Source organism: Pseudoliparis swirei, chromosome 8, assembly GCF_029220125.1.
Source record: "Pseudoliparis swirei isolate HS2019 ecotype Mariana Trench chromosome 8, NWPU_hadal_v1, whole genome shotgun sequence".
Taxonomy (NCBI): Eukaryota; Metazoa; Chordata; class Actinopteri; order Perciformes; family Liparidae; genus Pseudoliparis; species Pseudoliparis swirei.
This window is the reverse complement of record NC_079395.1, coordinates 18,302,564-18,327,039: the sequence shown is the minus strand read 5'-3', so window position 1 is coordinate 18,327,039 and position 24,476 is coordinate 18,302,564. Positions and strand designations below refer to the sequence as shown.

Below are 24,476 nucleotides of genomic sequence, written 5' to 3'. Positions count from 1 at the left end.
TTGGAATGTGTAGTTGTCAATCTAGCTGTCAGGATTGTAACTATTACAACATGTGTTGTTATGGTAGTTTTAAAATGGAAAAAGTAAGTGGATCACTTTACCCCCTTGACTTCTCAGGTCTGTCTCACTTTACCCCAGCTTAGGGGTAAAGTGAGACACAAGACCACTTTTTTTGAAACAATCATATTTTCACTGTCCTTTGTCCAAAAGACATTCTGATAACGTACATTGCTAGGTAACATCCTGAATTAATGGGAAATGTGTACGTTTTACTGATATATCATTTAAGCTCGCCTAGAGGGGAGCAAATGTAAAAAGTGTATCACATTACCCCGCTCTCCCCTACAAATCTGAGCTATAACTGGGCTACAATGAACATTGCTTGACTTTGGAGACTGCAGTAGGCCTACATGGTGTGCTGAACACTTCTACATCTTTTGCAAAGGTAAAATAAATAAATGACTAAAACCCCGTTGACGTGTTGACTACCTTTACACAAACGTCTCAAAGCATGGATACTGTCAACGATGGTTAAATGGGCTTTAACTGTAATGGCGGACGAATCGCACGCGACACGCGGTTCTCGCTGCGTCACTCTAATTCGAGAGGAACGAGATCCGTTCTTGCGGGTGCGCGCGCCGTTCCGAAATCGATGCGGTCACCATTTCAACTAACTCTTACTTTTGAGCACATTGACCCATAATGTGGGCAAGATAACCGACGTGAGTACGCGGATAACCACCAGCCAAAGTGAAATGACAGTTTGTCTGCTTCTTATCTTCTGTTCGTGTATTTTCCACAATATAAGCTAACTTTAATTAGCGTTAGCTTGCAAACACTTTGGTAGCTAATGGGCCGTTTTCACAGCAGCCATGTTGACGTCACTGCACAGGTGTAAGTAATAAGTGTGGCCATTAGGCTGGTCAGGACATAAGTATGCATGCTGGCTAACTGGAACGGCTGTAGTAACACAATACATTGACTAGCACCGCAATTAAGTGAAACAATTACACTTGGATTATCTTGCTGTGACTTAGCAACATGGCTGTTGGGAAAAGGGCCTATAGAATAACTTGTTAGCGTTGTCAATAAGTAACATTAGCTAGCTTTGTCTTCACTTCAGACAACTGTACCTAACTACTGGTGTGTGTGTGTGTGTGTTTTGAGTCAGAATACCCTCACCTAATGCTAGTGGTTCAGCTCTATGTAACTTTTTTGTATGAGGGTGTGTATGTGATGAATTTACATTGTGTAAACTTGCAATTATGGGCAAGAAAGTGCACAGCCCTAATGTCATACTTGTTGTTACATTAAAACCTATCTACGTACTGGTACGTCATATGGACAGAATACCTGACACCTTTTGAACATGCCTTTTATTATCCATGTGCAGTCATTTATTGTCTAGTAGTTTCCACAAGTCTGGGGAGACTGGAGTGTTTAAGACGTGTGGGACCGACGTTGGGTACTAAGGCCTGGCGGACAGCCAATGTTCCATGTCCCAAAGGTGTTGTATGAGATGAGGTCAGGGCTCTGTACGGACCAGTCAGACTGCGAAAACCACTTCTTTATAGACCCGGCAGGAAGTTGGGGAATATTGTAATGTTGAAAAGGGCCGAAGCAGGAAGTCTCCACCAGGAAAAACAACCCAATACTAAAAGTACACAAAAGGGTGTTAGCACATACTCATAGTCATATACTTTCATATTTCATGTTACATAATCACATTTGTGTTTAATGTGTTTGCACAGACGGAACCCCACAGGACTACAAATGGACTGGTTCCACTGTAACCAGTGCTTTACAAGGAGCGGGTCGAGGTTCGCCGTGTCCAGCTGTGGCCACATCTGCTGTGAAGCATGCATTAAATCTAGTGAGACTCAGTCAATTTGTTTATATTATTTTTTAAAGTTACTGTTAACTGGTTGTGAAACAGTCAAATTATTATCGATGGCCCTATCTGACCTACATGAGTAAACAAGACCATCAGCGATTTGTTGGAAGCAAACACAGTCAACACACTTCTGGAGACCCAGGCTGTATATGGAGGGAAGGGGGGGGGGGGGGGGTTGGCACAGGAGATCCAGAATTTAGAAATTCTAGTTATTTTTATAGAAAAGATTTTAGGATTTTTTAATTATGTGAAGTAAAGTGTCTGTGTTTTGAAAAGCGCTATATCAATTATATTTATTATTAAATTAAATGTATTAAAGGACTGTAGTACAAATATAGGTTTTCTGAAGGGAATCTGGTGCTTGGAAAACCCCTAGTAAAAATTAAACCCCAAAGTATGGTTTACATTTTGTACTACTGTGTCATTTGCAAGTACCGTTATCATTTCAAGTGTTTGATTGTAAAAAAAGAAATGTTATTATTACTATTATCAGTCGGAGGCTAGTTATGGTTCTTGTGATTATGTCTTTTCCCACAGAGCAGTGCAGTGTATGCGGGGCCAGCTGCAGCTACTTGCCCATCACAGATGAGGTTGGTGAGTTTGACTCCACTGTGGGTTACGGTCTGATCCAGATATTTACCTCATTTTAAATAGCCAGCTTATTATATCTGCACAACTATTCTATTTCAGATGAAGCCACAGGAAAAGGTGTTTTTCAAGGATCCCATGAAGCTCATCCAGTCACGGCTGGACCACATTTCACAGGTCTGTCTCCGCTGTGCAGCGGCCACCCGAGCTCCCTCTCTGCGGTCATTTTAATTGCTGTACAGGGAGTTTAAATGTCAGAGCAGCCAGGCAATTAGTAACCGGTGAGTGAGTCATTCAACAAGAGATCAGTTAGAGGGATATTTGACAAGATCAAAAGCATCCCAAACGGTCATCATCATTTGGGAATCTGAGCTTTAATCCAAAAGTCAAAATTGAATCACTTAAGGTTTTTATTTTCACTAAAATATTATTTGATAGTGAGGTCTTCATGCTCCTCAGATTGCCCTTTTTCAGCGGACGCAGACGGAGAGAGTCACGACGCACTTCAAGCACAAGTCTGTTGAGCTGGAGAGGCGTCTGAAGGAAGTCACTGAGCAGGGTTACAGGTAGTTTACATATCTTGTTTCTTTGTGGCCCCGTAAATAACCTCCCAGATTGCAAAGCTATTCTTCCCACTCCTGTCATCGTAAGGCAACTCTCTGAGCTGAAAAGAGAGAACGTTGACTTAAAAAAGCAGCTTTCCGAGCTGAAAAGAGAGACTGCTGATTTGAAAAAGCCACTTTCTCAGCGACGGGTAAGTTTTCGGGAAGTCCAATATAGAAAATGTTAGTGTTGCCAACGTTTAGGTAATAGTTTACATATCTAATTTAGTTTACATGCTTTGTGTTTGCCGCAGGTTTCTCCAGGACAGTTTAATATTAATGGGTAAAACCATATTTTCTTTTCATGACTATTCTGTTAAATTGCAACCCTTCCAGTATTTCAATTTGTAACTTATTGTCTCATATATAGAACTCAACGGATGTCACTCCCTGTGGGTGTCACCTCTCCAGGTAAACCCTGTGCTTTACGCTACATTGTTACAGTTAATGTTTTAGATGTTGGTGGTACATTTCGAGCGTTATAATGAGTTGATGACCGTGTGCATGTTTTCTTCAGTTACCCCTCGTTCAAGAACCATGAGGTACATACCACATGCTGATGGATTTCATTCTGTATTTGCAACATCGTTATGTACCAAGACTTAATGAAATGATTGCAAATCATTTTATACGGAAATATGTTGTCTGTGTTTCAGTTACATTGGCTCAGCCGAGTCTCAAGGGTTGGCCAGAGACCGAGGTCCCAGTCTGTCCACCCTCACAGTGAGTGTTATATTGTCGTTTTCTGTAGACCTAGTGGAAATAAATGTTATAATGTTGGAAATCTAAGTGTTTTCTCAAAAGACATTGAAGAAAATATATATATATTCTTCAGAAAAACACTGAAGAATATATATATATATATTATTATTTTTCTTCAGTGTTTTTTGAGAAAACTTAGATTTCCAACATTATAACATCTATACATCCGTTCTAAAGACCCGTGTTGAGATAATAAGTTTGACATCCAAAATATGTAATTTATGGTCAACTGAAGAGCTTTTACCAAAGCTTTTCATGAGGTCAAACTTGCTCAGCGAATGGAGTTTGTTTTACTGTTGAGAAGATGCTATCTCCATGACAACTCCATCCACTGATGAATAATATGAAATATGGCTGAAACCTCCAAAAGCAACTAAGAGCAACTTGCAGGTTAAAACCCTTACTGGATCAATTTAGGAAAATGATTTAGTACGTATGTGTTCAGAGTTTTTGTCAGATATGTTTAAAATCTGAAGTGACGTGTGCTAAGAGATTATAAATATGAATCACTGCTAATTTTGACACTGAAGAGGTTGAATATAGAAATGTGTATGCTTATGATGGATTATAGTCTCATAATTATGAGACTGGCAACAGGATATTGGCAATAAATTAGTGAGCCGTTCATACTAATACTAAGTCGTTCAAGACCGTTTTTGTCAAGAATACAATGTCTGTTTTTTTACTCATTACACATTCATGAGATTAACGATTAACTTTAAATTTGGACTTGTGTTTTTGTCAGACTCCTGGATCAGCCACCTCGATGTCGAGCCACAGTTCTCTTCATGAATATGTCCACAGTAAGTATTGTTGCTCAGACACCCGTGTGACTTTACTGGATACGTTATGCCGTCCATCTTTAATCAGGATGTGTTCACCTGTGTTGAATAGGAACACCCACATCCTATACCACTCCCACGAGGTGAGAAATGCTTTACATATAACTAAGCATGAAACATTGACCTCGATGGGAAGATTTTCTCATGCAATTGCTGAGTCAGCCTATTTCTGTCATCCTCAGAAGTCAACGTCAGACACCTAATGCTTTCCCGTTCCAGTTTATGAATGGATTATCAATACAGTCACCCAGACGGTAATGAAAAGGCCCCCAACGGGTGACTCACTTAGTCTGAAGCCATACGTTTGTGTCATTTGTCGAAGCCCATTAAGATGTGGCACCAATAATTTAATGTCTTCTACATTGTTGAGTACAAGTACTTAAAATCGTTATGTTCACATGGATGTTGTCCTGTTAACATGTGATTCCTCTGTTTGTGAATTGATCTGCCCAATTGTGTTATTGTCAGGTTGACTAATGGCAGCTAGTTCTATTTTTACAACAATGTGTAATACAGAAAACCTTTTGCTCACAGCACAGAATTTACATAGAATAGAAAAATAAAATGTGGTCAGTCAGAATCAGTCGCAGTCATTACAGCACACACACACACACACACACACAAAGAAAACATTGCTTGCACACATGATTAGAAAGGCAAATCCTTTACTGGTTTCCAGTGACACAATTGTGCAAATGAGGACTTGTTTCTTATACATGGAAGACATCTGCAAAGGAAGACACTAGCATTATGGACAATTCCCCACAGCGCGACACTTGCATTAACTTTTCATTACTAAAAGAATGACAGAACACAGTGATGGACACTGTTTCATCAACATTCTGATCACCTAATGTTTATCCACTTTTCTAATGGACTCTGACTCAATTTAAAGCCTACTACTACTAAAGAAGTACTTTAAAACACGGCGTTTTTCTGAACGGATGACCTGAATGTGTAATATTTGTGCTACGGTTCATAATTGGAGTTATTAGAAATGTATGTTTTCTTTGGATTCAAACCATTTGCTACTTTTACAGTACATGGACTCTCCTCCCCCTCCCCCCCCCCCCAATCCGTTATTTTGTCTAGTTATTCTAGATTATAAACCATCAAGTCACACTCTATAGCTATTAAAACAAAATAGATATACAAATACTGACTGACTGAGTGCAAATCAAAATTGAAGTTTGCAATTCCGACATCTGTATGCTGTTGATGTGACTGCTGCTCTCTCGCTGCCGGTATCTGTGAATCAGGTGGTACAGCAGCGCGTCAAACGGAGAATCTAGGAATGTGTATCAGACATATGCTGAGATATTAGTAGAATTAGCTGGACCACGCCGTTTCAAAAGACATGATAGGTTCAGTGTTAAGGGGTCAACAATGACATGGTTAAGTTAGGAACTAATGTATTGTAAAATAATTGGATTTAATGAATATGACAGCAGGCTCTAAAACCAAAGTGCAAGATGTCAATTTAAAGTGTACATGTCCAGTGTGCTTTTCATGAAAAGGAATTATTGGCTGTAAAGGAATGATTACACACAGTGATCAGTCAACAAATTCATCAACAGACATCTTTCTCACTTTAGTCAGGTACTACAAGTACAACCTGTTATTATACTGCTTCAATAGCATACTAAAACTTCTGTAGGAGATATCTAAACCAACACAATAAGATCAAAAAAATTAAACAAACCAGTGTACAAGTTACTGTCCTATTTACAGCAACACAATTATATTTCAAGTCCAAAATATATATTAGGATAAGCAGGAAATGCACCATATGTATCAAAAACAAACCTTTTTTTTTGGGCTTGTGCTGGGAAGACCGGATGTTACAAACCTGCTAAATTAAAGCAATTTAAACCAAAGTAACAACTATACTTGTTGGTGCAAAGGATGCGAGCAGCAATCCACCAACCTAAAGAAATGTTCTGAGTCTGGTTCCAGGGTCTTAATCAGCAACAATGAGTTTTTGTTCAGGTCCCCCATCATCCTGCGCTGCAAACCAATCTCGCACTTGCTGGTAGCTCATTTTAGATTTCTTGCATAGAGAGTCCAGGTCTCTTTCGTGCAGTGATCCCGTTGCAAGGTGATACGTGACCAACGGCTGGATATCAGGAAGATCTGCACTCGTTGCATTCGCTTGAGCTTTTCGTTTGCGGCTTCCCCCGGCCCGAGTAGACGTCCCGGAGCCGCTTCCGTTGGTCAAACCGCCGCTGCTCTGCTGGGCCGCGAGCTCGGCCAGGAACTGGTCGCGGACGCCCTTCACCCAGCGCAGCTGGCCGTTCTTCACGGCATACCGCGTGTCCCCGAACCACTGAATAACATCTGCCCGGGGTAAATTTGTCAGCTTAACAAGTTCAGTGTAATCTTCACTCTTGGGCCACTGGCAGCGTAAGAAGTGCTGCTTCAACACATCGAGCTGATCCTTTGTTTTTCTTGGCCGCCCAGCCGGGGTGAGGGCCGTGGATGCGGCCGAGGGAGCCTTTGAGACGCGCAACGGCGTTTGTGAGGGACTAGCTTTGGCTGACTGGGCGGACTTCTTTGATGTGCTGATGTTGTTTGAAAGCGGTTTATTAGGGGAGGCGGGCGGCGGCGGCGGCGGGCTGCCAGGGGGGGAGGAGCAGGGAGAGCTTTTTAATACATCCGATGGTTCCTGTGGAACATCTGGCTCAATTTTGCAGGTCTTGGTGAGCTGCAAGGGCAGCTCCTCGCTCTGTTCCTCGTCTTTCAAACTGTCCCCGTCGCCAGAAAGCTCCTCCGTGCCGTCATACGCCTCTACCTCGATGACCCTGTCCCCGAATGCTTCCAAGCTGTTGGACAAGAAGGTCTGAAAGAAATGAGCATTTCTAACCCCGTTGCTACGGGCCGCCTCCTGGGCCTTCACCCCGTTCAGTTGACTGGTCTTTTGTGTGATAAGTGGGAGCGGTTGGATCTGCTGATCCTGTTTACCTCCAGTGTGTTGCGAGTAGTTCTGGGCTGCGGCGAGGCTCCCCCGGCCAACCCTCAGCTGGTACCGGCTGTCGCTGAACCACTTGCGAATGTCGTTACGACTCAGCCCGGTTTCTTCCTGCAAACGCCTCAGCTCTGCTTCCGCAGGCCAGTTCTCCTTCAGAAAGCTCTTTCGGAGTGCGGCGAGCTGAGGTTTGGATTTTTTGTAGCGCCCGTGGCGGTGCTGTCGCGAAGGCGACTCCGAGAGGTCGAGGGAAACGTCGGCCGCTGTGCTAGCCGGCGTTTCCGCTGGGGGGCGGTAGAAATAGGAATCCTGAGGCGGTGGGAGGGTGGAGCTGAAACACGGGGCAGTGGGTTTGGCTGGTTTATAGGAATCCGGTGACTCGCACTTTAGTTTCTTCTTTGGGGGACTCGGGGGAACACTCTCTACCTCATTTTTATCCTTATCGTTGTCCTCAATCACCAATTCCTCGCTGCTTTCACCCTTGCTCTTTATTTCGGCTTCCTCGCTGGTTTCCGTTGAGTCATCACATATCTCAGGCACTGCAAGCTTCCGCCGTGTCTCCTCTATCTCCTCTGAGGACCAGCTGATACCGTATTTAATTCTCTGCACCATAAACCACACCTTAACTTTGTCCAGTGGCAAGGCACACACCCGAGCCAGGGTGCTAACCTCGCGAGATGATGGATATGGAAACAAGTTAAAGGCTTGGATGAGCTCTGAGATGGTGTCGAGTTCGCGGGTTTGATCCGACTGCGTCCATACCAGCTTCAGTCCCTCCGACACCAGAGGCAGGCACACAACGGAGTTGTGGTTGGTGGTGAAACTAGCCACGCCACTCACGTTGCTGGAGGAGCGCTTAGCGTCGGGTTTCCCTTCACATTCTGTCTTTGTTGCTTTTCCTTCAAAATGCGCCTTCATGCCCATGAGTAGTCCATTTCTGCCAATATGTTCACTGTAGGTCGCCATCTGGGATATCAAAATAGGCTCTTTCACCTAGAAAAGAAATTAGAAAAAACAAAACAATAACACTGATTTAGTTCTTGTTTTCCTACTCGTCTCCGCTGCAAAACAATTTTTTTTTTTATACGGCTAAGAGTACAAACTAAGATGTTAAAAGAACTTTCGGTTCTCATTCAGTCAATTATCTGACAGCTGTTCCCCCTCCCCCACCCCATACTTTGCACTCCTTATTCTGAACTCCCAGTGAAACTCGTCGTATACTCTGTCCAGACTGGGTTCCCCTCCCCCAGTGGGGTGACTGACTTTTGTTTTGTGTGAGTGGGGGGATCGGTCGCAAAGGGGGTGGGTGCACGGGGAATGGGGATCCATGAGAAATCCATCACAGTCTACTTTCTCACCCTTTCCCAGTTCGGCTTTGTTCCACTCCCAGATCCTCAGTCCCTAAAGATGAGTGTAGCCTCTTCACAAAGGCAGATGCCACAAGAGCGACCTGTGGAAGGAGAAAATGAGTTGCATTAGTCACCCTCAAGTCCAAGTCTAGGCACTCTTAAGCCCTTAACTAAAATACATTTTGTTCTTTAGCAACAGGTGCTACGCCAGTACATCAACCCATCACACGTCTCGTATTTATCATAACCACTCATTTTTACAAATTCATACATAGCATCTTTTTTTTGTGTGCATTTGATTAACTTTGCAGTTATTACATCACTATATGAATACGGTGCTTGTGACGACTTATTGGGCTGTGTCTATATTAGTAGCTCACTTTTAAATTTAATTTAATTTTAATTAGTGTGCTGCTTTATTTTGGAGTAAATAATGCAATTTTTTTTTCAGTAAGCTTACGCCATGGCCGACAACAAATTAAGGTCCCTTGTCCCCCCCAAAAAACACTAGCAAACCATTATGAAGCCAGAGTATTAGTCATCCGTGACACACACAACCCACGGCGTGAGATCATGTGGTGACGTCCGATGCGTTACTTGGCCGCACCGAACCAGCCCGCGCGTTGTATTTTGGTTTTAATGTGACAAAAAGAGCCATAAAAGTTGCTCTGGGTGCCAATCACAATAGCAGCCCAGTGTGTCTCCCCCACCCCCCTCTCTCTCCCCCACCCCCATCTCTCCCTTTATGGCGTACTAACTAAAACGCTCCACACTGCACAGGCGCACTTCACCACCAGACACGCTTCACTGAAACATACAAATAAACTTACCGAAAGGCTCGTCTAACGCGGTTTCCCGCGACGGTCCGCGGAAGCGTAGAGGAAACAAAAAAGAAAGCCGGAGTTACCGCTCCGCCGTTTTATGGCCGAAGTTTAGAGGAAGACCGCGGAAACAATACCGTCCGTCTGTCGGTTTGACCCTCGTCTTATTTATCAAGCGCCTCGACGGATTACGGTTCGGGACACAAAGATGCGGAGGCGACCAAGTTTGTCGCCTTTTCGGAGGAGTTCGGTCGTCGGTTGGGTCGTTTCCCCGCGTCGGGAGCCGAAAATATCTTCAATCCGCGAGATTCTGGTGGGAATCTGAGTCGCCGTTACTTCGCCCTCTTCGGTCCATCCGTTGTTGCTTTTGTTCTTCTAACTGAGAAGTGTTTTCGCCGTCCGGTCTGATCGAGGCGAGGCGGAGCTGAGGACCAGGAAGCCCACAAGGCCCCAACCGTCTCTCCCACTCGGTGACGGCGCGGGGGGCGTGTCCGGCTGAGAGAGCGGCCCGCGGATTGGCGGTTGGAGGCGCCAGTGTAGTTCAGCCGAGGCCATTGGGCGAAACGGTTAGCGCGTCAACGGCCGCCCACCAGCCCCCCGCCGCGCGAGGCCCCACAAACACGGCGTAGGGATTTCCAACCAGAGCCATCCTCTCGTTAAACTGAAGCGCCGCTTTAATCCAACTCCAAGCAGGGGATAAAAACACGTGTCTTACAGGAACCCTCCTTCAGGCCACGACGGAGACCACATTCATGGAGCTTCTGGTCAGACCCGTAGAAGGACATCGTTTTCTGGAAATGTGGCACTTTTAGAAACATGGGAGAAGTTACGTTTATTTAAAACGGATTCCACTCCCTTTGAGCACAGAAACATGACTAAAAGATGGTTTGATATATTTTTGATATATAAATTAAACCAAACAGTTCATCGAACGTTTAAGTCGATCAATAAAATGTGGGGGGGGGAATTAAGTGTTTTATTTTGTGCTTAAGGCATGGCCTCAGCATCTCTATAACCATGACTGTAGCTGTATCGATTCCTGAAATATTGCCAAAATTAAAGACCCAGCGTGGTTTAGACGTACCGATAAACCAAAGATAAAATGTAAAGCCTGTTAAATTTTCCTTTGTATTATAAACTAAATAATACAACCAGTGTTTCAGTGATACGGCTATTTTCTGATTTCAATGATACATTTAATTCGAGTTAGTCATTAGAATACATTGGTGCTATATAATATAATAAAATAGACAAGATGTAGTTTTCAGTCTTTCTGAGACAATCAACCCTTTTTTATTAAAGACATCCGTTTCAATCAGTTTAAGGATGCTTTGTTTATTTCAATAAGAAATTGAGAAGTGAAAACAACCACGAGTTAACATTTCTTTATTTAATCAGCTGTTACATAATCGGTCACATATCATAGTATTGGTAGTATAATTAGTACTAGGCATATAAATACATATTTATTCAATAGAAATACAACAAGGCTAGAAATTAGTGAAAAATACAGAAACATTTACATTTTTCATCCGTAAATAGATTTTGTATAGTTATTTAGAAAATACACGTGGTAATACATTCACATTGTGCTGCTTCACTCAGATAGTAGTGTTAAATTCATGTTCACCTCAAACTTCATAGAACTGCCTTCATTAAGAACTCATCCATATATTATATATATATGAGATATAGATAGACACACACAGAAACAGAGATTTCAATAATATTCCTTCAAAGAAACATGGCGGCTGTATGTTGAGCTAGAATTGGGCCCATATGGTTGACATAACGTGTGCTGTTGCCCCTTCAGTGCTGTGTGAGCGGCTCAGAAGCGGTTGCCAGCGAGGGTGAGCACAAAGCGCGGCAGGTGTAGGAATGAAGGTACAACAGACGACAGCCAGGAGAGATAAGGGACCTGGCTCAGGAGGAATTTCAGAGAGGTGTAATCAGTTACACTCCGTCCTGGAAATAATAAAGAGATGAACAAAACATTAGAGTCACGTGACTCAACGTCATCAACGTAGGCAGCGGATATAAACTCACCATCAGTGTCTTTTATGTCGTAGCGCCTTGCCAGGTCACAGGTCAGGAGAACCTTCCCAGTCAGAGACATCAGTTGTTTATCTTTCAGGGAGAAGGAGAAAGTATGCTTGGTTTACAAATCAACAATATCTAACAGTTGAGTTGGTAAATGCTTCTCAGAAATTAAAAAATATATATAAAAGAATGCATGGGCAGAGTTCCTCAAATGATCACTTCTTTGAAACCTTCCTGGCTCATATTAAGGGAGCCGAATACCATTTTATTGTATATATTAAGCATTTTTCATTCTTAAAAATAATATTTTAACTTTGCTTGCTGCTGCTACAACCAAATCTCCCCCAGGGGATGAATGAAGTATCTTTCTCTTTATTTGGCATAGTCTTACCTTTTGCCAGTTTCACAATGCACATCCCGCTCACTTCTGTAGACTCCCCATTGGCGAAGACTTCCTTCAACTGAGCCGAAGGAAAACATAGATTTAGCTAAATAAACTACGACTGAAAAAGCGACCGGAGACGCGCATGTGACCGTACCTTGGAATTGGCACCGTGCGGTGAGTCTTTCTCCAACACCAACTGAGACACCAGCTCCGTTTGCACGGCTCCCGGCCACAGACTGATGGAAGCCACTCCGCTTTTTTTAAGCTCGATGGCCATGTCTGCTGCCAGCCTGTCGCACTGCAAACAGAAGAACAAGAAACCGTTTCTTATGACACCGTCTGACCTGATTATACAACACATGTACGTTCATGTTATTTGGCTCTTGATAACATAAATCTGGGACTAAATGAGAACCTACTGCAGCTTTGCCGACGCCATACGGCACATTGAAGAGGTACCGCAGACCCCCCATGGAAGAAATGGTGACAATCAGACCATGACCTTGAGCCACCATCATCCGGGATGCGTAAACAGAGAAGAAATAGTGTCCCCTGCCCGACAAATGAAAACAGAGTCAAATCATGATTGTGTCACAGTGCCAATGAATACTGCTTTATTTTACAGTTGACACGTCGCACTACGTTTCACGTCGCTCTCGCGGTTTCTTGCTTTTCTCACTAGTTAAAACTAAGTTGAGACAGAAAAGTCATCCTGAAGAGAAAAAAAACTGAATTGAGTAACCGGTGACGTCTGGAAAAAGCGTCACCGCTCACAAGGAGATGACTCGGTGGACTCGTCAGGCCTGACTAAATGAAAAGCAGCATACCTGAGGCCCGTGTTGTTGATGGAATCCCAAATGGAGGGATCGGTTTCCCAGAACTTGTTCCCCATATTGTCGAAGATGGCCTGGAATGACCCGGCATGTTTTTAAGAGTTCAGGCAGAAAGTTTGGATTAAAGTAATTCAGGTCGCGTCGACGTCCTCTACCTGGACTCCAGCGTAGGCATTGTTCACCAGGAGGTCCAGCCGGCCGTTCTGCTCACGCTTGATCCGTTCAAACAGGTTTTCGATGTCTCGGTCTTTCGTGGAATCGCAGATCACCGGCACGCAGCTCCCACCCCTCTCCGTCACCTGTGTACGAGAAGAAAAAAAACTGACTCGAGTACGAGATCGAGACCTCAGCTGAGCCTGCTGATCACAAGTGTATTGCGCCGCCGTCGGTAAGAAAACGCCGTCATCCGCCGGTCTGATTAGAAGTCTCAAACGTCACCTGTGCAGCGGTTTGTTTCAGGCTGGTCTCCTGGCGCCCGGTGATGTACACGGTGGCTCCGGCCTCAGACAGCTGGAGAGCGATGCCCCGGCCGATGCCTCTGGAGGCCCCCGTTACGACACACACCCAGCCAGACATGGACATTCTCCCTGGGGGGGGGGGGATAAGAAATACACTCAGACACTTGGAGTAGGTAAGAGGTCTGTCAGGTAGATATCATCAAAGGTCAACTGGGAAGTGCAACATGGTGAGCCAACTGTCCAGATTTCACTTCAGATTGTGAGGAGGTACATTTCTTGGGTTGCTTTACGCAACTCCTGTTTGCCCAGTCACTGTTATTCAGCATTGCTCATGGGCAGTCAAAACCGTGCTTATCATTTAAAAAGGCGATAAAGTTACTGATTACGAATTAAGGTAAACTTTGGACCGATCACATGAATAAAAATACATATTTTAAATGTTAAAGGCGAATAACACCACATAATGAAAATGTTTTGATTGTTGGGAAACTACTGACGATGACGTCGTTATGATGACAACCAGAAACATCTGTATCTAATATAACGAGCTCAAACTTCACTCTCACTTGTTCTTCTTTTTTTCCCTTTAAAAAAAATACATTTACCAAAATGTCCTGGTTAAGATAAGTTATACTGCGGCTTATGGCGGCTGGTTATGCCACACCATGTTAGCACATTGCAAAGACCCTAATCAGAGGGGAGACTGTTATTCAACACAGGTTAACCTACATGGAACAATATAGAATTATCTCGAACAAAAGCAAACAATACCTTACTCCACGGACAGCGCCTGACTTGTCTAGTTATTCCGAGGAAAGCGACAAGGAAACGTATCGGTAGTCAAATGTCACGCCTGCTTTATGCTGCTCTAAATATGTCAGTGATACTGCCGCGAGGTACAACGTGAGCGACGGTATTTATGAGGCCACCAAGGCACCGTTTGCTCTTGTCGTAATATCGCGAGAAGACGCCAGGCGCATCAAAGATTAAAGGAGGTTGTAGAGGGGCTCCGTCTCGTGTGCTACCGACGGCGTCGAACTATTTCGTGAAATGATTAAAAAACAAGTGTAGGTGTCGTGTTTGACCCGCATGCTATTCCTCTACACGTACTTATTACGGTTGTCACGCAGTTGTAGGCAGTTGGTGTAGAGTTTTACAAACGTTTATACAAAACGACAGGCCGCAGATATCAGGGAACCATCTTCATGTGGGTGTCTGAAGCGGGGTCTTTGGTTTAACTTACGTTTTACACATGATGGCGCCACAGTCTTCCTAAAAATACACCAATTACTGTCGGTGCTTCAGGGCCTGTAAGTTCACAGCAGAAACGGAGGTTTAGCAGTGAAAAGAAAAGAAAAAGCAGCAACAAAAAACGTGTTCATTTTCTATTCTGTGTTTTTGATAGAAGAGAGGCAGAAATTATGAGGTCTGAGCTGATTTACTGTAATACTACCATCAAGGAAACATTCCAGGTCTTTGCATTGGCTTCCTGTCTGACCTTTAAATCCTGCTGCTGGTTTATAAAGCACTGAATGGTTTAGGGCTTAAATACATGTGTGATTTTCCCCGTGAAGCGTTGTTTGGGAGTTTTTCCTGATCCGATGTGAGGTTTTGGGACTGGGATGTCTATGTGTACAGATTGTAAAGCACTCTGAGACAAATTTCTAATTTGTGAAAATGGGCTATACAAATAAACTGAATTGAATTGAATTGAAAATCTGCTACTACCTCATGAGTCATCCCGACCCCTCAGGCGGTCTGGAACTGGTCCACACAGTGTTTCTGCTCCACCCATCTGGAACAAGCTCCCTGAAAGCTGCAGGTCTGCTGAGACACTCAGCTCCTTTAAATCCAGGTGGAAGACTTCTCTTTTAATTAAACCAGATCCAAGGATATTAATCTATTTCTGAATTACTGCATTTTATTTCTTAAACTGCACTGCAACTTGTATTCTATTTTTAGCTTTTAATGTGTTCCTGATTGTTTTTAATGTTTAACACATGTTCTTAATTGTTTTTTAAATCATCCTTTCTCCGGCATCATGTTTTCATGCTTTTAATAGTTCTGTGTGAAGCACTTTGAGTTTCCTGGTTGTTGAAATGCGCGCTATAAATAAACTTGCTTTGCCTTACTGACCAAACACTTTGTGCTGCAGTAACGTCTCCGATATGAATCTGATAATCGTGTTGTGGGATCTACAGGAATACTGCACTCATGCTATGTGTAACTAACTGTTCACATTTTTGTAATCCCAGTATATCTGTTGGCCAATGGCTGGTGGATTATTGCTTTAGCTGCCAGATTGGATCAAGAGTACACATGAAGAGTGGGGCTGCAGGTGGAATAAGGTTTCTTATAATCTAAAGTGTGCTATACTTTGTGTGCAGTTTCTTCTTTTTTACTGAGAAAATCAGTTAGCAACAGTTAAAAGGATGAATTACAATTACAATTCAGTCTTGCTCTTAATAAGGGAGGGAAAAATACAATAAATGTGGGAAGTTATTGACATTGTATTGCCTGATAGTTGTGAAACACCACACAATTTAATTGTTAATCAGCATTCCTAGTTTATAATTTGTGTCTAAACTTCTGGTAACCGGCATCACGTCACAAATATTGACTCAAATGAAGAAAAAAAACCATGTGGTCAATTCAAACTAAGCAAATACGTTTTATTGCTAAATCCTGATAACATTTGAGCAAACACTATTTGCTGTTTAAAATATTTTGAAGACAATCTACTTCCTTGTCAGTCGTGTCCAACTGTTTTTTAGGAAAGTGACTTTAAGCTTAAGCTTCTTTAAAGCTGATCATTCCCAGCAGGGCTTCTTCACCCAGTGATAACAAACCCGAAATAAGTACGCTCAGTGACTCGAGACGGTTGTCTTGGTCTCTGTTTATATACAAATCATCTCTGTGAGTCCGTAAATAGTCATGAGTCAACGTCACAAAAAACAATAATTAGCATGTCCACCTGAATTTGATGTACTGTAAACGGGGATTATATATGATATATATTCTTTTTGTGCTCGTGTTTCTATGGAAATCTTTTCAAATTAAGGTTTAAAAGTTTATTTGGGATACTTTTTGAAAATGGGAGTCTCTTGGGTGGCGTTGTCGATGACATAATAGAAATGCACATAAAACAAATAGACTGCTTAAGACAACGTCTACAGAACGAGGCATATACAACATATTTTCGTATTATCTCGCATTATTCTAAAAATGTTCCTTGTTTTCCTTCTTAGAGGTTTTTTTTCTAATTACTTTTTTAAACAATAGAATAACTAAACTCAACCTGAGATCATTTTGGTTATGTGCACTTCTTTATGTCTTCATTTTATTAATTTCATTTAGTCTTTGTAGTTGTTTTTCTCCTTTTTGTCGCCGTTGTAAGTCTCTTTGTGTTCTCTTTGTCGATGTTTTAGGTTTCTTTGTGGCCATTTTGAGTCGATGCCCACTGTGTTCATGCTGAGTGACATTTTGTTGGTGAAGGCCAGAGGAGCCCTGACCCTTTGGGGCCCGGGAGGCCCCTTCAGTAATCCATCCATGACAGTAATCCTCGGAAGAAGAATAGAAGTCATTTGTGACATTTTTATATTTTGAATTATGTTTGATCACTATTGAGGAAATGATTTGTCCCTTGAATATTGTGATTATTTACCGATAGTTTAACATCTGGGCATCAATGGTGAGTTTTTTGTACGACAGCATCATCTGCATACAGCCACATGAGACAGATCATGTGATAGCCAGACAGCCTGCACCCGCGGGTGAGAAGGTGAAGTGAACAATAAGGGAGAGAGGGAGCACATTTGGCCTTCATGTCAAAACTACCACCATTGGATCACCAAAGAAACTTTGATCTCAGACATATGTTCTCAAATAACCCTATTTAAGATATTCCGTGTTTATCTGGTTCACTTTGTGGGATCAATAGTTGTTACAAACACATCCAAATGCGTTCTGATCTGCAGAAGGACCTGCAGTCCAACTGTGAGTCTTCACTTGTGGTGGAGCTGGTGTGAGAAACTGGTCTTCATGGAGTCTGTTGTTTTTATGGATAAGGGGAAACGAGAAACAATGTGAATACTGTTCTTTAGTTGAACTGTTTTTTAATGTGTCCATTTCAGCTCTTCAGGTTTCTTCATGAACCCACAACTGGAAAGAGAAGACTCCAAAATACTGAATCTGAAACCAAGATTAAAGGTCAGAGTGTGTTTCATTGACTCGTGTTTTTATGCAGAAAAAGCTACAGCCAAAAGCCTGGTTAGCTTAGCTTAGCACAAAGACTGGGAACAGCTAGCTCGGTCCAAAAGGTTACAACCGGGTCAGGAACTAGTCCGACAGGCTGAGTCACCACTTTGGTTCTTCTACGTGCTAAAAGGAGATCTTTAAAAGGTGCCCCAACGTTCCTTCGTTACTCGTCTCTATGCTAAGCTAACTGGCTTTGATCTACCAGAAAGGGAGTGTTGAGCTATTCCTCTGAACCTTGTTCTTGACACTCGCTGTTTGAGACTAACAGTGTGACGGTGAGGTCCTCCATGTGAACACATGATCACTCCTTACCTGTGGCCGGGGCACAGAGGGAGTCAGTTGATGTAGATTGTGAACGAGATACTTCATCAAACAGATTTACAAAGACAACTGCAGCAGAGCCACGAGGACGCGGATCGAGAGGGGAGGACCACAGGAGGCAGCACGGGCACAGCAGTAAGTTCCACAGATCAAACTAGAACGGGCACTCGGTAGAGCGCATACCTTTGCAGATCACAAGATTGGGCATTGAATTATGAACATTTTGGCATTAGTTGCATGCCAAAAATGTCATGCATTCTGGATTCATTACAAATCAACTGAAATATTGCAAGCCTTTTATTCTTTTAATATTGCTGATTATGGCTTACAGCTTAAGAAAACTCTAAAATCCTATCTCATAAAATTTTAATATTTCCTCAGACCAAGTAAAAAAAAAGATTTATAACAGCTGAGTGTTTGTCAAGGCTCAGGAAACCCTTGCAGGTGTTTCGAGTTAATTAGACAATTCAAGTGATTTGTTTAATACCCTACTAGTATACTTTTTCATGATATTCTAATATTTAGAGATAGGATATTTGAGTTTTCTTAAGCTGTAAGCCATAATCAGCAATAAATCAGAATAAAAGGCTTGCAATATTTCTGTTGATTTGTAATGAATCCAGAATGCATGACATTTTTGTTTTTTTAATTGCATTACAGAAAATAAAGAACTTCATCACAATATTCTAATTTTCTGAGACAGTCCTGTATATCCCCCCACACACACACACCTCAAAAAAACACATGTCCTTTCTCTCTCCTCAGATGTTGAAACTGAGTGAAGTGGAAGATAAGACGATCCATCCCAGTGAGTCACACACACGAGACTTCATTTGAATTCTTGGAATTTTCATGATGCAGATTTGTTCGTATATTTCTAATTTGAATGAACGTTTAAATCCAAACTGATAAATGTTCAAACTGCACAAGTTTCACGAACAAATATCTCAATCCTACACCCAAACAGACAGGTCACATGTTAGATGTGAATCCAACTGTACGGAGGATCAGCCGGATGTTTGTTTCCTGTCTGTTCTGGTTCTGGAGGAGCTTTGTCAAGTCTGGGGAAATCAACGTTTACAAGACAGGGAATGAAAGTCCAATCCTCTGTGTTGTAGGTTGACCCAGGCTGAGGCCCAAAAGTCAGGATCTCTCAGCCTCTGCTACCTACATTTTGACAATTCTTCTTTTAATGCGTGTCACTTATGATTCCCTGAATTTGTCGGATGTGACATTTAAAATCACCGGAGGACTCCTTTAAACTCCTTAGTGTTAGTTTCCTTTAAAAAATGTGATGTAAAGATACACATGATCTACGACATGTCCCGGTCTTACAGGCAGGGTGATCTTGGATCCAAACACAGCGCACCAGAGAAGAGCTCCGTCTGCAGAGAACAGCGAGATATCCACTTCTGTGGAAATACGAGCCGGCCTCCACCATCCAGGCCGGTTTCATGTGAATCTCTCCGTCCTGGGCACAATCGGCTTCTCCTCTGGCAGACGTTACTGGGAGGTGCCGAGAGGCTTTGTTACCGCCTCGGGGGACGGCCAGCCAATCTTCTCAAAGAAAGGGAGCGAACAACATTCAATCCGACGGTTCTGAACAAACGGGGTCAGCACACAGCAGTCGACAGGAGAGCCGCTCTTATTCCGGTTCAGATGCAACCGCTCACATTTTTGGAATTATGTCGGACTACAAAAAGGGACAGATCTCATATGTACTCTTTACTGACAAAATATATCCTTTTATTAACATGTGTGTTGTGGATGGTGAAAATCCGAAACCAAGTGTCCCTTCCTCCCGGATCGTTCGATTGGATAGAATAAAAAACAAGGCAAACCGTAGCCGCGTATCTCAATAGGTCATAAAACAATCCCCTGAGTAGTTCTCAAACAGTTGTGGTTGTTGCTACTGCTGAATGTTTAAAAAACAAATGTTACAATGATGTATTGTGTTTATTATAAGAGAATGTGTCCTCTGGTCCATGTCATTCCTGGTGTTTTAAACACCAGGTCCAGAACAGAAAGAAAGTAACCCTCTTTAGATGTTAAACCTGTTCATTTAAAGTTCACTCCATTGGGTCACGACATGGTGGAGCTTCGCCCGTGATGGAAGCATTCGGCAAAAAAAAGTTCTGAACTGAAGAGTGGTGCGCGACGCAGCCCTGGAGACCCCCGGTGTATGAAACGGAATAAAAACAGCGTATACTGAATGAGCATGAGCGCTCTGATAATGAAAAGGTTTTTATCTGTAACAATAAATCCCACGGACGGCGACACAAACACTTCTCTGAAGAGACCTTCCTCCGTTTCAACACACATTCACAAGCACATGTCCCCTCCTGAACACATCTCGTGGTCATCACTTGCTTCTCCCAATCACAACGTGAACGTCAGTCAGTCTCTTCCCGCTGTCCCGGCTACCATCCTGTAAAAGTGGCCCACAAAAACTGGGTCCTGCTCCTCCAGTATGTGCAGGAAATGATTCCTCTCCTCCTCTCCCCAGGACTCAAACCACTGGGTCCACAGGCGCAGCTGGCATTCATAGATGTTTGGTAGTCTGTCTTTAACCTTGCAGGTGCACAACAACAACAACAACGAGAAAAGTAGAAGTTACATGTTAAGAAATGACACCACATCACTCTCTGTAACCATCTGTTAAGAAGTGACAGGAGGTACCTGAAGAGTGCCGAGTGAATCCAGGAGGGTGCACACTTTGCCTGGCACAGCTTTCCCCAGCAGGTCCTGGAGGAACCGGTCCCGCTGAGCGGCGGTCCAGCCCTGGAACCAGCTCAGGACGCACCACTGCTCCTGGAGGCTCACGTAGGAGATGGGCTCCGGCTCCCGGAGCCTGCCCGCACCCGGAGAGGCGCAGGACAGGTTCCCGAGGCTGGGGCTGCTCACCCCGCGGAGCCGATGGAAAGTCCTCCGCGCTGGGGTGGAGCACCCGGTCCAGTGCTGTGTCGCCATGGTCGGGGACCCCTGTGCGGGAGCCCTGAGCCTGAAGCCGGGCACGTCCGTGGCTGCGAGCCTGTCGCTGTCAGCGGGCTGCGGTCGCTGCTGCTGGTTCAAGTCTGGACTGACGTGATTGAACCACGACATTTTTTGTTGCAAAGACAGGGTTTTTTCAGTCTGAGAAAAGTCAGTTTATGCCGGTGCGTTAATCTGCCGTGGCAGCTGCACAGAGAGGACCCTCCAGTCTGGGTGCCGTTAACATGTAGTTTAGCTAAAAACCTGAGCACGTCTACCATCAGTCGTAATTCAGCGTCGCGACTAACTGCTCCAAACATCAATGTTATTGGGCGTCCATCTTTTTCTCATACGCAAACCACCGTGTTGTTGGCATTGTGTGAATGTAGAGATGTTGAATGAGCGTCGCACTCAAATAATCTCTGACAAATACATCCAGGAAGAGTGTGCGGTTAACCCATTTCATGATATTCTAATATTTAGAGATAGGATATTTGAGTTTTCTTAAGCTGTGCCATAATCAGCAATAAATCAGAATAAAAGGCTTCCAATATTTCAGTTGATTTGTAATGAATCCAGAATGCATGACATTTTTGTTTTTTTAATTGCATTACAGAAAATAAAGAACTTCATCACAATATTCTAATTTTCTGAGACAGTCCTGTATATCCCCCCACACACACACACCTCAAAAAAACACATGTCCTTTCTCTCTCCTCAGATGTTGAAACTGAGTGAAGTGGAAGATAAGACGATCCATCCCAGTGAGTCACACACACGAGACTTCATTTGAATTCTTGGAATTTTTCCGCGATGCAGATTTGTTCGTATATTTCTAATTTGAATGAACGTTTAAATCCAAACTGATAAATGTTCAAACTGCACAAGTTTCACGAACAAATATCTCCAATCCTACACCCAAACAGACAGGTCACATGTTAGATGTGAATCCAACTGTACGGAGGATCAGCCGGATGTTTGTTTCCTGTCTGTTCTGGTTCTGGAGGAGCTTTGTCAAGTCTGGGGAAATCAACGTTTACAAGACAGGGAATGAAAGTCCAATCCTCTGTGTTGTAGGTTGACCCAGGCTGAGGCCCAAAAGTCAGGATCTCTCAGCCTCTGCTACCTACATTTTGACAATTCTTCTTTTAATGCGTGTCACTTATGATTCCCTGAATTTGACGGAAGTGACATTTAAAATCACCGGAGGACTCCTTTAAACTCCTTAGTGTTAGTTTCCTTTAAAAAATGTGATGTAAAGATACACATGATCTACGACATGTCCCGGTCTTACAGGCAGGGTGATCTTGGATCCAAACACAGCGCACCAGAGAAGAGCTCCGTCTGCAGAGAACAGCGAGATATCCACTTCTGTGGAAATACGAGCCGGCCTCCACCATCCAGGCCGGTTTCATGTGAATCTCTCCGTCCTGGGCACAATCGGCTTCTCCTCTGGCAGACGTTACTGGGAGGTGCCGAGAGGCTTTGTTACCGCCTCGGGGGACGGCCAGCCAATCTTCTCAAAGAAAGGGAGCGAACAACATTCAATCCGACGGTTCTGAACAAACGGGGTCAGCACACAGCAGTCGACAGGAGAGCCGCTCTTATTCCGGTTCAGATGCAACCGCTCACATTTTTGGAATTATGTCGGACTACAAAAAGGGACAGATCTCATATGTACTCTTTACTGACAAAATATATCCTTTTATTAACGTGTGTTGTGGATGGTGAAAGTCCGAAACCAAGTGTCCCTTCCTCCCGGATCGTTCGATTGGATAGAATAAAAAACAAGGCAAACCGTAGCCGCGTATCTCAATAGGTCATAAAACAATCCCCTGAGTAGTTCTCAAACAGTTGTGGTTGTTGCTGCTGCTGAATGTTAAAAAAACAAATGTTACAATGACGTATTGTGTTTATTATAAGAGAATGTGTCCTCTGGTCCATGTCATTCCTGGTGTTTTAAACACCAGGTCCAGAACAGAAAGAAAGTAACCCTCTTTAGATGTTAAACCTGTTCATTTAAAGTTCACTCCATTGGGTCACGACATGGTGGAGCTTCGCCCGTGATGGAAGCATTCGGCAAAAAAAAGTTCTGAACTGAAGAGTGGTGCGCGACGCAGCCCTGGAGACCCCCGGTGTATGAAACGGAATAAAAACAGCGTATACTGAATGAGCATGAGCGCTCTGATAATGAAAAGGTTTTTATCTGTAACAATAAATCCCACGGACGGCGACGCAAACACTTCTCTGAAGAGACCTTCCTCCGTTTCAACACACATTTACAAGCACATGTCCCCTCCTGAACACATCTCGTGGTCATCACTTGCTTCTCCCAATCACAACGTGAACGTCAGTCAGTCTCTTCCCGCTGTCCCGGCTACCATCCTGTAAAAGTGGCCCACAAAAACTGGGTCCTGCTCCTCCAGTATGTGCAGGAAATGATTCCTCTCCTCCTCTCCCCAGGACTCAAACCACTGGGTCCACAGGCGCAGCTGGCATTCATAGATGTTTGGTAGTCTGTCTTTAACCTTGCAGGTGCACAACAACAACAACAACGAGAAAAGTAGAAGTTACATGTTAAGAAATGACACCACATCACTCTCTGTAACCATCTGTTAAGAAGTGACAGGAGGTACCTGAAGAGTGCCGAGTGAATCCAGGAGGGTGCACACTTTGCCTGGCACAGCTTTCCCCAGCAGGTCCTGGAGGAACCGGTCCCGCTGAGCGGCGGTCCAGCCCTGGAACCAGCTCAGGACGCACCGCTGCTCCTGGAGGCTCACGTAGGAGATGGGCTCCGGCTCCCGGAGCCTGCCCGCACCCGGAGAGGCGCAGGACAGGTTCCCGAGGCTGGGGGGGCTGCTCACCCCCCGCGGAGCCGATGGAAAGTCCTCCGCGCTGGGAGTGGAGCACCCGGTCCAGTGCTGTGTCGCCATGGTCGGGGACCCCTGTGCGGGAGCCCTGAGCCTGAAGCCGGGCACGTCCGTGGCTGCGAGCCTGTCGCTGTCAGCGGGCTGCGGTCGCTGCTGCTGGTTCAAGTCTGGACTGACGTGATTGAACCACGACATTTTGTTGTTGCAAAGACAGGGTTTTTTTTTCAGTCTGAGAAAAGTCAGTTTATGCCGGTGCGTTAATCTGCCGTGGCAGCTGCACACAGAGAGGACCCCTCCAGTCTGGGTGCCGTTAACATGTAGTTTAGCTAAAAACCTGAGCACGTCTACCATCGAAGTCGTAATTCAGCGTCGCGACTAACTGCTCCAAACATCAATGTTATTGGGCGTCCATCTTTTTCTCATACGCAAACCACCGTGTTGTTGGCATTGTGTGAATGTAGAGATGTTGAATGAGCGTCGCACTCAAATAATCTCTGACAAATACATCCAGGAAGAGTG

The 24,476-nt window shown here is 43.9% G+C and overlaps 5 protein-coding genes across 8 annotated transcripts; 1 reads left to right on the top strand and 4 right to left on the bottom strand.

The window, feature by feature from the left end:
* The first annotated feature begins 639 nt into the window (after positions 1-639).
* LOC130198017 (RING finger protein 212B-like) lies at positions 640-19,743 on the top strand. Of its 3 annotated transcripts, XR_008832556.1 has the most exons (15): positions 640-722; positions 1,752-1,873; positions 2,432-2,484; positions 2,585-2,659; positions 2,942-3,048; positions 3,134-3,236; positions 3,339-3,367; positions 3,455-3,495; positions 3,602-3,626; positions 3,741-3,807; positions 4,592-4,649; positions 17,673-17,748; positions 18,173-18,252; positions 18,883-18,925; positions 19,455-19,743. XR_008832556.1 is itself a non-coding variant. In XM_056421053.1 (13 exons), the coding sequence occupies exons 2-13, from the start codon at positions 1,774-1,776 to the stop codon at positions 4,944-4,946; spliced, it is 765 nt and encodes a 254-aa protein (XP_056277028.1). In that variant the 5' UTR covers positions 640-722; positions 1,752-1,773; the 3' UTR covers positions 4,947-5,249. The 3 variants fall into 3 exon arrangements, 2 of the variants coding, with proteins under 2 accessions (XP_056277028.1, XP_056277029.1); XM_056421053.1 differs by lacking the exons at positions 17,673-17,748; positions 18,173-18,252; positions 18,883-18,925; positions 19,455-19,743 and adding exons at positions 4,741-4,771; positions 4,871-5,249; XM_056421054.1 differs by lacking the exons at positions 18,173-18,252; positions 18,883-18,925; positions 19,455-19,743 and having other exon boundaries at positions 17,673-17,978.
* homeza (homeobox and leucine zipper encoding a) lies at positions 5,337-10,434 on the bottom strand. Its single transcript, XM_056421049.1, has 3 exons — positions 9,833-10,434; positions 9,012-9,103; positions 5,337-8,646 (listed from the first exon to the last, which is right to left on the bottom strand). The coding sequence occupies exon 3, from the start codon at positions 8,617-8,619 to the stop codon at positions 6,649-6,651; it is 1,971 nt and encodes a 656-aa protein (XP_056277024.1). The 5' UTR covers positions 8,620-8,646; positions 9,012-9,103; positions 9,833-10,434; the 3' UTR covers positions 5,337-6,648.
* Positions 11,194-14,429, bottom strand: dhrs1 (dehydrogenase/reductase (SDR family) member 1). Of its 2 annotated transcripts, none has more exons than XM_056421052.1 (9): positions 14,316-14,429; positions 13,520-13,668; positions 13,237-13,380; positions 13,076-13,155; positions 12,668-12,800; positions 12,403-12,546; positions 12,255-12,324; positions 11,870-11,950; positions 11,194-11,788 (listed from the first exon to the last, which is right to left on the bottom strand). In XM_056421052.1, the coding sequence occupies exons 2-9, from the start codon at positions 13,661-13,663 to the stop codon at positions 11,652-11,654; spliced, it is 933 nt and encodes a 310-aa protein (XP_056277027.1). In that variant the 5' UTR covers positions 13,664-13,668; positions 14,316-14,429; the 3' UTR covers positions 11,194-11,651. The 2 variants fall into 2 exon arrangements, with proteins under 2 accessions (XP_056277027.1, XP_056277026.1); XM_056421051.1 differs by having other exon boundaries at positions 14,311-14,428.
* A 93-nt stretch (positions 19,744-19,836) lies between the features above and the next one.
* Positions 19,837-21,219, bottom strand: LOC130198018 (uncharacterized protein C14orf119 homolog). The gene is made up of 2 exons (XM_056421055.1): positions 20,797-21,219; positions 19,837-20,688 (listed from the first exon to the last, which is right to left on the bottom strand). The coding sequence occupies exons 1-2, from the start codon at positions 21,217-21,219 to the stop codon at positions 20,515-20,517; spliced, it is 597 nt and encodes a 198-aa protein (XP_056277030.1). The 3' UTR covers positions 19,837-20,514.
* Positions 21,220-21,672: 453 nt separating this feature from the next.
* Positions 21,673-24,475, bottom strand: LOC130198037 (uncharacterized protein C14orf119 homolog). Its single transcript, XM_056421082.1, has 2 exons — positions 23,724-24,475; positions 21,673-23,615 (listed from the first exon to the last, which is right to left on the bottom strand). The coding sequence occupies exons 1-2, from the start codon at positions 24,306-24,308 to the stop codon at positions 23,442-23,444; spliced, it is 759 nt and encodes a 252-aa protein (XP_056277057.1). The 5' UTR covers positions 24,309-24,475; the 3' UTR covers positions 21,673-23,441.
* Position 24,476: the final 1 nt, after the last annotated feature.